Source organism: Chiloscyllium punctatum, chromosome 4 (genome assembly GCF_047496795.1).
Source record: "Chiloscyllium punctatum isolate Juve2018m chromosome 4, sChiPun1.3, whole genome shotgun sequence".
Taxonomy (NCBI): Eukaryota; Metazoa; Chordata; class Chondrichthyes; order Orectolobiformes; family Hemiscylliidae; genus Chiloscyllium; species Chiloscyllium punctatum.
The window spans coordinates 14185769-14199354 of record NC_092742.1 but is presented as its reverse complement, the minus strand read 5'-3'; the positions used below and the strand labels follow the sequence as shown (position 1 = coordinate 14199354).

General features: G+C 41.3%; 1 protein-coding gene across 6 annotated transcripts in view; it reads right to left on the bottom strand.

Moving 5' to 3' along the window:
- LOC140476087 (centrosomal protein of 128 kDa-like) overlaps positions 1 to 13586 on the bottom strand; it is a 416326-nt gene that overhangs the window by 240041 nt on the left and 162699 nt on the right. For 5 of the 6 annotated variants that reach the window (XM_072568114.1, XM_072568117.1, XM_072568115.1 and 2 more), the window contains 2 exons: positions 10650 to 11651; positions 8758 to 8922 (listed from right to left, as the gene is read on the bottom strand). In XM_072568114.1, the coding sequence (XP_072424215.1) occupies positions 8758 to 8922; positions 10650 to 11651 (1167 nt within the window). The remainder of the gene's footprint in view (positions 1 to 8757; positions 8923 to 10649; positions 11652 to 13586) is intronic. The other variant, XM_072568120.1, reaches the window with a different exon arrangement.

Here is a 13586-nt window from a genome sequence, read left to right as displayed (position 1 = left end):
AATACCTTCCACACTCACGCCCTCTTTCATCCTCAAGGACAAGGCCAGCAGATATAGTGGAACACCACCACCTGCAAGTTTCACCTCCAAGTCACTGACCATCCTGACTTGGAAATATATTAGCATTTGTTCACTGTTGCTTGATCAAAATCCTGGAATTCCCTCCCTAAGGCATTGTGTGGCAACCTATAGTATGTGAACTGCAGCTATACAAGAAGGCAGCTCACCACGCCCTTATCAAGGGCAACAAAGAATAGGCATAAATGCTGCTGCAGTCAGCTACAGGCACATCCCACCAATGAATAAGTACAAGCTCCACCATTATTCTATCAACCAACAGTGAGTAGAAGCCCATCACATGGTAAACAAGAAAACCCTGGCAAGGCTTGCATACTCCCAGAAGGATCCATGTTGAAAAGGTTTGATAAAGGCACTTGGTATCAAGAAGTGGGAAGTAAGTAAAAGTCAACCTACCCCATCATCAGTCACTAACGTGTGACTGAATTACATCTCGAATGGTTTGTTACCAACAGCTTCCACTCCCTGTTTACTGGAGCTGCTGAGAATAACGGAGCTGCCAGCCTCTGCTTAGCTAGCACCTCTTAGACAGAACTCCCATTCCCACTGTCCCTGAGGAGTCCGCTGCTGGCCTGTGGAATACGATGTGGCAAGCCTTCCTAAAAATAAGCAGCATGGGGATCTTAAGTCAGCAGCCAAGATTGCTGTCATCTCCACAAATTTCTTCCCAATGATATTTTGATGATGCCTGAAATCAGTGCAATGTGATGCTTCTAAAGAACTCTCAACATTCTGATATAAATTCAATAGTAATTATGAAAAGTTTACTTTCAATTTCCCTGTCCATTTTACAGTGGGCTACATGTTGTTATAGGCCAGGCAGATGGTCAAGTCAGATCCCAGAATGAAATCTAGCCTGATACATCATATATCTTAATGCAACTGATTTTCACTGAAACATAGCCATACCAGGCTGCAGAGTTTTTTTTCACCAACAGAACACAGGTTTACCATATGAAACTCAAAAACATTCCAAGTTATATTGATACAGAACAGAAGGCACTGACAAAAAAGAAATTAGCAGATCTGTGGAGAGAGAAACATGGTTAGCATTTCAAGTCCAGCATGATTTTGAACTCTAACCCTTTTTCAGTTCCGCAGAACTTGATTGGTGCTTGATTGGCACCACATCCATGAACGTTCACTTTTTCCACCATCAATGCTCAGTGGCAACAGTGTGTAGCATCAACAAGTTGTCCTGCAGAAATTTACCAGGGTTCTTTAGACAGTACCTTTCAAACCCACAACCACCTACTAACCATCTAGAAAGATAAGGGCAGTAGATACATTGGAACACCAACACCTGCAAGTTCCCTTCCAACACTCTCACATCCAGCTTGGAAACATACAACCGTTTCTTCAGTATCCCTGGGTCAAAACCCTGGCCCTTCCTCCTCTACAGTCTTGTGGGTCCACTGATACCAAACGGACTGTAGAGGTTCAAGAAGGATGTTTATCACTGTCTTCTCAAGGGCAACTAAGGATGGGCAATAAATGCCCATATTCCATGAATGGGTTTTTTAAAATTTACAGGGGGTTAAAATTTGGCAGTTTAAACATAATGTGGCAGGAAGAATAGAGGAGCTGAATATTACTTAAATGAAGAAAGGCTACAGAACAAAGGGAAATGGGAGTCTTTTTCCATGAATCACAAAAAAAACTAACATTCAAGTTCTGCAAGTAATACGGAAGGGAATGGAATATTTGCCTTCATTTCAAAGGGAATGGAGAAAAAAAGTAGGGAGGTTTTGCTAAAACTATACAAGGCACTGGTCAGACCACAGTTGTAGTACTACAAACAGTTCTGGGGTGCTTATCAAAGGGAAGATATACTGGCATTGGTAGTCCACAGAAGGTTCACTAATCTGTTACCAGTTGTGAAGGGACTGTCTTATGAGGAGAGGTTGATTAGATTGGACCTGGAATCATTAAGGCAAGTGAGGAGGAATTTCTCACTGTCAAAGGTAGCCTTCTCCTCACGGTTTGCAATTAGGGACTGTGACAATTCCGAAGCTTCAAATGTGTCACAATGGGGAAAAAATGGGGAAGCACTGTGTTATATTCAATAGACAATAGACAATAGGTGCAGGAGTAGGCCATCCTGCCCTTCAAGCCTGCACCACCATTCAATGTGATCATGGCTGATCATCCTTAATCAGTATCCTGTTCCTGCCTTATCTCCATAACCCTTGATTCCACTATCTTTGAGAGCTCTATACAACTCTTTCTTAAATTAATCCAGAGACTGGGCCTCCACTGCCCTCTGGGGCAGAGCATTCCACACAGCCACCACTCTCTGGGTGAAGAAGTTTCTCCTCATCTCTGTCCTAAATGGTCTACCCCGTATTTTTAAGCTGTGTCCTCTGGTTCGGCACTCACCCACCAGCGGAAACATGTATCCTGTCTCCAGAGTGTCCAATCCTTTAATAATCATATATGCCTCAATCAGATCCCCTCTCAGTCTTCTAAACTCAAGTGTATACAAGCCCAGTCGCTTCAGTCTTTCAGCATAAGGTAGTCCCGCTATTCCGGGAATTGACCTTGTGAACCTACGCTGCACTCCCTCAATAGCCAGAATGTCTTTCCTCAAATTTGGAGACCAGAATTGCACACGATACTCCAGGTGTGGTCTCACCAGGGCCCTGTACAGCTGCAGAAGAACCTCTTTGCTTCTATACTCAATCCCTCTTGTTATGAAGACCAGCATGCTATTAGCCTTCTTCACTACCTGCTCTACCTGCATGCTTACCTTCATTGACTAGTATACAAGAATACCCAGATCTCTTTGTACTGCCCCTTTACCTAAATTGATTCCATTTAGGTAGTAATCTGCCTTCCTGTTCTTGCCACCAAAGTGGATAACCATGCATTTATCCACATTAAACTGCATCTGACCACTCGCCTAACCTGTCCAGGTCACCCTGTAATCGCCTAACATCCTCCTCACATTTCACCCTGCCACCCAGCTTAGTATCATCAGCAAATTTGCTAATGTTATTACTAATACCATCTTCTATATCATTAATATATATTGTAAAAAGCTGCGGTCCCAGCACTGATCCATGCGGTACCCCACTGGTCACTGCCTGCCATTCCGAAATGGAGCCGTTTATCACTACTCTTTGTTTCCTGTCAGCCAACCAACTTTCACTCCAAGTTAATACTTTACCCCCAATACCATGCGCCCTAATTTTGCTCACTAACCTCCTATGTGGGACTTTATCAAAAGCTTTCTGAAAGTCCAGGTACACTACATCTACTGGATCTCCCTCGTCCATCTTCAGAGTTACATCCTCAAAACATTCCAGAAGATTAGTCAAGCATGATTTCCCTTTGATAAATCAATGCTGACTCTGACCAATCCTGTTACTACTATCCAGATGTGTCGTAATTTCATCCTTTATAATAGACTCCAGCATCTTTCCCACCACTGAGGTCAGACTAACTGGTCTATAATTTCCTGCTTCAATATGATATTGCCCAATGTCAAAGTTTGGAGTTGCAGAAGACCAAGAGGCATGCCGCACACTAACTGAATACTATTCAAAAATGGCAAGGTTATGAGGAGGAAGGCAATTAAAGTAAACATAGCATCAGATGCTTTCGGCTGTTGTCTATCTCAACTACTAATATACTTAATGGCAAGAAATTTACTTACATTTCTATAGCTTGAGGCGGGAAGGAAGGAAGTCCACTAAGAGATTGATATTCAGGAACCACTGCAAAAAATATACTATTTTCAGGGAATGCCACTGATAGGAAGCATGCAGCTAAGACACAGGAGGAGACCCAAAATGGATCCCTGGAAACATCAGATGTCAAGTGAGAAAGTGGGAAAGTGGGAAGAGAAAGTCACTGTCAGTGATTGATTGTGATTAGATATTGTAATTCCCTAACTTCGCTTGTGTCCAATACCTGATTCAAATGTAAATAGAGAGAGAAAAACGTGGTTTAGCATAGTATCAATTCCTGAATCCAGTGTTGAAATATAATGGTATTCCACTTACTGTATAGGTGTATAATATGATAAAATAGCATTTGAGTTTATGTCAATCAATAAGTCAAGACACCCAAACAGAAATCATTTGGAATCATTTAAATAGCATAGTCAGTCACTTTTTGGCAAGCTCCTCCTACTTAAAGAACAAAATATCTTTTGAGGATGATTTATAAATGTATAAATCTCTCACCATTTCCCAATTTTATCTCAAAAAGGAACAAATCGCACCTGGGAGTGTGCCATTGTGCTATTTCTCAGTAATCAATTTTAGGACTCTTGGTAAGCTTTAGTGATTATATCATAATCATTAACTTGCTAGCATGGACTATATTATGTATCAACCACCCGCCCAATGTCCTCTATTGGTAGCATTGGCAATAAAAGACAATAGATTAAAAAAAGCATCACTGCCAAAGCAAATACATGATGAAAATAATGAGCATGCCAGTAAATCTGAGTCTGTAATTTAAAAATCTGTGTCAAACAACTGTTTGATGGCAGTATGTATATGATCTGATCCCGCCCAATGAAATCATTGTTTTGTAATCACTGTCAGATCCCTATTATTCTCTGATTAAGTGAACCACTCACAACTACAATATCATAGCCAATTATTGAAGCATTTGGCATTTTGAATAAGTAATAGTAATATAACAACATTACAATTTTAACATGTTGAGCTACATGAGCAGTTAGATTGTCAACACGCAGCAAAACTGTAACCAAGAACTATTAAAAAAAGGACAGAATACTGGCTGCTGGCTTGAAATGTCAGTATCTCAGCATGGAGTTGAACAAAACTGCAATTGGTCCAGAATTCATTTATTATGGCGAATATGAGAGCTCAGCAGATAAACTTAACTTAATTTTGTGGTACAAGAGTCCATAGGGTTTACTTAAGTGATAAATGACCAGAGGCAACTTGGTAGCTTGATCCCTGCAATGATTCTGTTACAAATCAGGAGTGCTAATTACAACTGTAGGAGGGTTTTCTTCCCCTGTCAAGTGCAAACATTCCATCACTAATTTGCAAACTAGGTACTGGGAGAAAGGTTGCGTCCAGCCCTACTATCATCTTTTATTTTCAATCCAAATTAAGATCCTATTGCATATACCTAGCAGTAAACAACCACAGGCAAAGGACTGAAAATAAAATTATCCCAATAATAATGACCTAGATTACACAAGTTATTGAAAATAATTGCAACAGTAAACTTACCTTCAATATTGCAATATCTGATAATGACATCCGGACATAATGCAAATGAAAAGAAAGTTCTTTCTTTGCACATAAGTAGGACTGCAATCATAACGTAATTGCTTAGGAAGTCATTATAAAGGTGTCATTCGAAGCAAGCAACAAGAGACTTTACATCAAATGCCACAGATAACTAGCACATTTTAATAAAACAAGTCTCCACAGTTCCAAAAAAATCACTTAGTCTATTGTGCCTCTTACTACTCTTCATAATTTAATGAAGGATACACATTAGTATTCTTCTAGCCACCAAGGGAGGATAATTTCACCATATTTAATATTCAGTTTTGAATTGCAATTTTTTTGATACAAAAAGGAACAGCTTGTTCACAATGTTCAAATACTCTAAAAAAAAGTCTGCAAAGTAACAAAATTCCAGATGTAATTTTCACAATAGAGATAATTCAATATAATATTGTTTTTAGCACCTCGACACTTTCAAATTGGTAAATATCCTTGATAATGTTGAAGTGTTCCAGCTGAATAAACTTAAGATCCCTTTGGTATGTGAGAGACAAAAAGTGAATGGTTATTGTTTTTCCAAACCTTGCATGACCAACAGAAATCAGGTCAATAATATTTATTGCACTATCTGATGTAGTTTATTTCAGGCTGAAGTGCAAGTGATAATTGTGGGGCTATACAACAACCACCGAAATAAAGCACTTGCTAATTTACAGCAAGGCTGCAGGAGTGTGGGGCTTAAAGGAGGTGTTCCCTGATAATAGTGGGTCTGTAGTAGAGTAGCAGAGAGATCTAGATACAACAAAACAGAATGATTTGCTGAATCTACACCAGCAATAACTAATTAACAGAAATTGAACTAGTCTCTCCAGATAAAATATTGTGGCTTACAAGTACAAGTCAGCGGCTAGGACTTCTGCAGTGAGGAACTCACCCCCTGACTCCTCAAAACCTGTCCATCATTACAGGTCACAAGTCAGGATTGTGATGGAATAGTCTCCATTGCCTGGGATAAGTGCAGTACTAACTCAAGAAGTTCAACATTATCCCCAGGACAAAGCAGCTTGTTGATTGGCACACAAACAAACACCTTCAATTTTAACTCCCTTTGCCACTGAATCGACAAGCTGCATTTCAATAACACACCAAGTCTTCTTTGACAGTACTTCCAAGACCATGGCCTCTACCACTTGGAAAGACAGGGCAGCAGATACAAGTGCCCCTCCAAACCATATACTATCCTGATTTGGAACTATACCGTTATTCCTTCAATATTGCATGTTCAACATTCTAGAAATCTGTCCCGAACAGTAGTATGGTTGAGCATACAGCAGATGGCCTACAAGAGTTCAAGAAGGTATAAATTCTTAGAAATTTGCATCACGGACAGACAAGGTGGTTAAAAAAGCAGGTAAAAACAATGACTGCAGATGCTGGAAACCAGATTCTGGATTAGTGGTGCTGGAAGAGCACAGCAGTTCAGGCAGCAACCGAGAAGCAGTAAAATCGACGTTTCGGGCAAAAGCCCTTCATCAGGAATAAAGGCAGACAGCCTGAAGGGTGGAGAGATAAGTGAGAAGAGGTGGGGGGTGGGGAGAAAGTAGCATAGAGTACAATGGGTGAGTGGGGGAGGGGATGAAGGTGATAGGTCGTGGAGGGAAGGGGGTGGGAGTGGATAGGTGGAGAAGAAGATAGGCAGATAGGACAAGTCCGGACAAGTCATGGGGACAGTGCTGAGCTAGAGGTTGGAACTGGGATGAGGTGGGGGAAGGGGAAATGAGGAAACTGTTGAAGTCCACATTGATGCCCTGGGGTTGAAGTGTTCCGAGGTAGAAGATGAGGCATTTTTCCTCCAGGCGTCTGGTGGTGAGGGAGCAGCGGTGAAGGAGGCCCAGGACCTCCATGTCCTCGACAGAGTGGGAGGGAGAGTTGAAATTTTGGGCCACGGGGCGGTGTGGTTGATTGGTGTGGGTGTCCCGGAGATGTTCCCTAAAGCGCTCTGTTAGGAGGCGTCCAGTCTCCACAATGTAGAGGAGACCGCATCGGGAGCAACGGATACAATAAATGATATTGGTGGATGTGCAGGTAAAACTTTGATGGATGTGGAAGGCTCCTTTGGGGCCTTGGATGGAGGTGAGGGAGGAGGTGTGGGCACAGGTTTTGCAATTCCTGCGATGGCAGGAGAAGATGCCAGGATGGGAGAGTGGGTTGAAGGTGGGGCGTGGACCTGATCAGGTAGTCACGGAGGGAACGGTCTTTGCGGAAGGCGGAAAGGGGTGGTGAGGGAAATATATCCCTGGTGGTGGGGTCTGTTTGGAGGTGGCTGAAATGTCGGCGGATGATTTGGTTTATGCGAAGGTTGGTGGGGTGGAAGGTGAGCACCAGGGGCGTTCTGTCCTTGTTATGGTTGGAGGTGTGGGGTCTGAGGGCGGAGGGGCAGGATGTGGATGAGATGCGTTGGAGGGCATCTTTAACCACGTGGGAAGGGAAATTGCGATCTCTAAAGGAGGCCATCCGGTGTGTTCTGTAGTGGAACTGGTCCTCCTGGGAGCAGATATGGCAGAGGCGGAGGAATTGGGAATACGGGATGGCATTTTTGCAGGAGGTAGGGTGGGAAGAGGTGTAATCCAGGTAGCTGTGGAAGTCAGTGGGTTTGTAAAAAATGTCGGTATCAAGTCGGTTGTCATTAAAAAAGCATTTAGCATGTTTGCCTTCATTGCTCAGACTGTTGAGTATAGGAGTTGGAACATCATTTAAGGTTGTACAGCACGTTGGTGAGGCCTCTTCTGGAGTACTGTGTGCAGTTCTGGTCACCCTGCTATAGAAAGGATATTACAAAACTGGAGAGGATTCAGAAAAGATTTCCTCGGATGTTGCTTGAATTGCAGGGTTTGAGTTATAAAGATAGGCTTGGGACTTTTTTCACTGGAGCATAGGAGGCTGAGGAGTGATCTTATTGAGGTTTATAAGATCATGAGGTGCAAAGATAAGGTGAATAACAAAGGAGTTGTCCTTAAGGTGGAGGAGTCCACACTTGGGAGTATATTTTTAAGGTGAGAGGAGAAAGATTTAAAAAGGACAATGGGGCAACTTTTTTTTAAACAGAGAGTGGTTCATGTGTGGAATGAACTGCCAGAGGAACTGGCAGATGCAGGAACAGTGACAACATTTAAAGACATTTGGATAAGTTCAGGAATGGGAAAGATTTGGAGGGATTTAGGCCAAACACAGGCAGGTGGGACAAGTTCAGCTTGGGAAAGTGGTTGATGTGGACTAGTTGAACCGATTTGTTTCCATGCTGTATGACTCTATTAATCTATAAGACAGCTCAGCACCAGCTTATGAAAAGCAATTAGAGATGGGTAATGATGATGGCCTTGCCATCCAAAGTTATTTCACATGAAGCAAGTTCTGAAAACATTCCAGCCACATTTTACCCACCCAGGGAACCTCTTACCTTTTCTTCCAGTTCTTGCTTCAGCAAATGGTACTTCCTTCTGAGTTTTGAATTTTCTGCCTCACCCTGAATTAGCTCTTCTGTCAGTTTGTTACATTCTGTTTTGACCTTTTCCACTTGGCGTCGTTGCGCTTTCGCAAAACTCTTGTCGTCTGCCAGTTCAGCCTAAGGACCATAACAAATCAGCCAGGGTAATCAAAAAATACTGACTGCACCTACAGTTTACGATTAGGAGGCTTGTCATTAAAGATTTGCATACAATACTATGCTTTTTACAAAACATAGTAGTTTTAAAAACAGAATAGGTAAAGAACGCAGTCCTCCACATTTCAAAACTGGAGTTGTGTTTTCAACATTACAAAAGTGTCTATACATCAGAAGCAATCTATTTGCTGTAAAACACTTTTGGACATAGTGTGGGCATGAATGCAAGTCTTTGTTGCTTTACAAGTAAATATCCGCATCAACTCATCACTATTGTTTAAGAGAATCTAGGAAATAGTATTCATCCCGTAATTTATTCAGTTCAAAGAGTCCAATGGATACACATTGGAAAGAGAAATTAGAGCTTTCAATCATTGCTTTGTTACCATTAATGATGACCTCAACCAATAAATCCCAAAGCAGCATATGTAATTTTATGATTATAACATAGAAAACAAGTTACTCTTTAAAGTTTAACATTGTTTGAGCCACAATATGCTACCATTTCAGTTTGAGTCCATGTCAATGAAAAGTCAACAACCAAAAATATAGATCTCACCTCTATTTTCTCCCACAGGGAAACCATAAGTGTTTTGCAGCTGAGAAGAAAACACCTTTAATAACTCTAAGAGAACATTTTGTCAACATCATAAATCTCTTTCATCTAAATTATTTGCAGGACCATAGTTTTGTTTTACATATACTCGTGTCAACTTCTCAAAGGCACCATTCTGGCAACCCTTGAGTATTACTAAGTCAAGCTGGTAGCTGTACACACCTCTATTAAGTCTCAGAATAACATGGACTAGGTTCTGAAAGCCCAGTGTCAGCCAGCTAGGGTGCATGGTGTGAGGGCAAATATATTTCAGTAAAAGAAGAATTAACTCCAAATACAAAACTGAACACCATATCCTTAGACTGTAACCCCCAAGAGCATATGACATAAAAGTAGAAGTAGGCCCTCAGCCCATCCGGTCTGATCTGCTATTCAATGAGACCATGGCTGAACTGATAATCCTCTTGTTCTGAACAGAGATTGGACATTAGCTATCAATTACAATTTTAAGTATCAGCCTTCACTCTACAGTACATTTTTTGAGTCAAGGAAAAAGTCAAGGCTTGACAGCTCACTCTGAAACAAGCAGAACATAAAGGTTGAGGGCTGTACTATTGAAAGTGGCCTTTTTCAAAGAAAATGTTAAATTGAAATCCTGTCTTCACTCTCAGGTGAAACTAAAAGACCCCATGGCAAAATGTGTAGAAAAGCATGCAAGGTGTTAACCAATTTAAACCCTCAATGGATGTCAATAAAACAATTCATCTGCTCATTTCTCTCATTGCTGGTTTGAGCCTTACTGTTTGCAAGTTGTATGTAGTATTTGTGTATAACAGTGACCATGTTTCATAACTCTTTATAGTGCAGCTGACTGTCAATCAAGAAGTTACTGAGTGGCTGAGTGGGACAACATCTACACATTGGTAGAACAGATTCAGTTGAATAATTTACTTTGTTCCAACATTCAAAACTGTTTGATGGGTTTTGAAGTGATTTGGGATGGCCTGAGGACACACTATAAACAATAAATTCACATCTTTTTTTCAACAGCAAAGCCAACTGAGAGATACATTTAATGCTTTGAAATCATACCTTTAAAAGGAAGTGCTCTGTTCCAATTAACTATCCTTACCTTTAACTCACTTAGGTTATTCTCTAATTTATCCCGCTCTTGCTGAAAATTTTTAAGTACTTCCTGCATACTCTTTTCATGTTTATTTCTTAAGGTCTGCATCTCTGATCTGATGCCTGCAAGTTCTTGTTGGTGTGCATCCCTCTCCAACTTCAATCGGTTGTTCAGAGAAGCAAGTTCCTCTTGGGCTGAGGTCTGTTTCGCCTGAGCTTCTGAGATGCTCTTTCTAATCTCCTTACTGGATATCTCTTCCTGAGCTAGTTTATCACTAAGTTCAGACCGAATGGCACTTAGCTCGGAGATCATTCGCTGCATTTCCAGTTGCTTCTCCTGACTTTTTTCATTCTGCCTGTTTAAGGCCATCAACTCATGCTCCAGGTGCTGTTTCTCCTCTTTGATCTGAACATGCAACATACACTGCTCATGCAAGTCAGCTTCTAATTTGCTAAAAGACTCCTTAGAGTCATGCAGTTTTCCATCCAAGTCCAATAGCTCTGATTTCAACTCATTGAGCTCCACATCTTTCCGTCGCATATCTTCCTCCTGCTGCACCCGTTTGAGTATGACATCATTGAGTTCCTTACGGAGGCTCTCTATCTGATGCAAAGCCATGGAATGTTGACCCTGCAGTGCTTCCTTCTCTTTACTTGCCTGGTTGTGCTGCTCCATCCAATGACTAATATTCTCCTTCTGCTTTTCCAAATCACGCTCCAACTTCTTGCATTTGATTTTCCACTGTCTGATGGACTCCTGAGCTTTTATCTTCAATTCATCTTTCTTCTTTTCACTCTCCAGTCGAAGGTGTTCAACTTCTTTCAACTGAGCCCTGCATCTGTCAGCTTCCATTCTAGATTCCTTCAACTGGCGGGCTAGGTCCACAATCTCCAAACCTGCAGACTTATGATCTTGCATACAGTCATCATAGCGGCTCTGGATTTCCTGGAGCTGGTTCAACATCCTCAATTGCTGCTTCTCTCTCTTCTCCAGGTCAGAGTTGAGAACCTTGAAACACATGGAAATAGTATCAGTTTATACTCGCTAAACAATGCCTAGCCATTGGAGCAGTTACAAAATTTTACACTGACTGATACAGTTTTATAGTTATGCATTAATCTGAAGATTTTGCACCTGCACACATGAACTACAAGATGAAGAAAATGAGAAAACAACATTAAATTCACTGGAATATTCTCCTTTAAAACTTAAGACTTTCAAGATATGTCAATGGCACACTTTGCCATTTTCCAAAACACCTGACATACTAACTCCAACAGGTGAGATGCGAGAATTTGAACGTCCTTCTCAAATGAAAATGTATAACGGAATAGATATTGACAATCCTCAACTCATCTATTTCATGAAGCATTTATAAATAGTAGGTGGAAGGAAGAGAAAGCAAAATCGTAGAAGGCAATAGTGCACTCCAGGCCAGCCACAGTAGTCCTTGAAGCATGACTGTGTAGAATTTCACTTTCAACCTTAAGAGTTGAAGATTTCTACCTGGTTTCCTGATAAGGATTTTAGTTGACTAAATCATCACAAACAATCCCCAGAGGCAAAACAGTTCCAAGGCTTAATTTATATAATATTAGAGTGCATAGATAAATCAACAAAAAGTTTAAAGACAGCCTCTCAAGAAAGCAATTCATTGCACAAGAGTTCTCCTGGCTGGGATGTCAAGAATGGTGGGTCCTAGTCTTAGGATAAGGGGTTGCATATTTAGTCTTAGGTTGAGGAGAAATACTTTCATTCAGGAGGGTTGTGAACCTTTTGTATTCTCTACCACAGAGAGCTGTAGGTACTCAGTTAGTGAGCAAATTCAAGAGTCAGAATCATTGCAACACAGAAGGTGGCCATTCAGTGGATCATGTCAGTGCTGGACCCCTAAGGAGCAATTCATATACTGTACTGTTCACTAACGTTACTCCACTAAAAAGGCAGCTACTTCTAGGACCTAAATGTATGCAGAATTATCTAGAAATTACTGCCACTGATTCTACGCTGCCCAAAATGTGCAGGTTAAGTGAATTGGTCATGCTACCACCACTGTGGTTTGTTGATGGCTGGGGTGAATTTTGAAGATGGTGGTGAGGTGCTAATTGAGTGGGCTTTGCTCTATGTGGTGTTGTGACCTGAACTCAATCATGGGCAGCACGGTGGTTCAATGGTTAGCATTGCTGCCTCACAACGCCAGGGGCCCAGGTTCAATTCCTGCCTTGGGTGACTGTCTGTGTGGAGTTTGCACATTCTCCCGTGTCTGCGTGGGTTTCCTCCCACAGTCCAAAGATGTGCAGGTGCATGATAAATTGCCCATTGTGTTAGTCAGGGGTAAATATACAGTAGGGGAATGGGTCCAGGTGGATTACCCCTCGAAGGGTCAGTGTGAACTTGTTGGGCCGAAGGACCTGTTCCCAAACTGTAGGGAATCTAATCTAAATTGCCCATCATGATCAGTGATGTGTAGGTTATGTGGATTAATCAAGGGTAAATATAGGATAATAGGGTAGGGGAATAGTCTGGGTGGGTTTTCGGAGGATCAGTGTGGACTTGTTGGGCCAAAAGGCCTGTTTCCACACTGTAGGGATTCTAATTAGAAAAGAGTGTACACTGTAGAGGCAAACCTCCACAGATTGCAGTCTTGGAAATCAATAAAACTGAACAGAACTTCAACTTTTATGCCATTAATCGCACGACAAAACCTTTGAAAGTTACACATTGTTGAATGAAGTTTTCTGAAGTGCTGAAGGCATTCTAATTTCATTGGTTTTTAATACATTCATGGGGCATGGGCATCACTAGCTGAGCTAGCATTTATTGCCTTATCCTACTTTGAATTGAATTTGCTTTATTGTCACATATACTCAAATGGGTACAGTTAAAAGTTTATAAGTCACCACTTACAGCACCATCTTAGGTACAAAGATACCTAGGTACAAT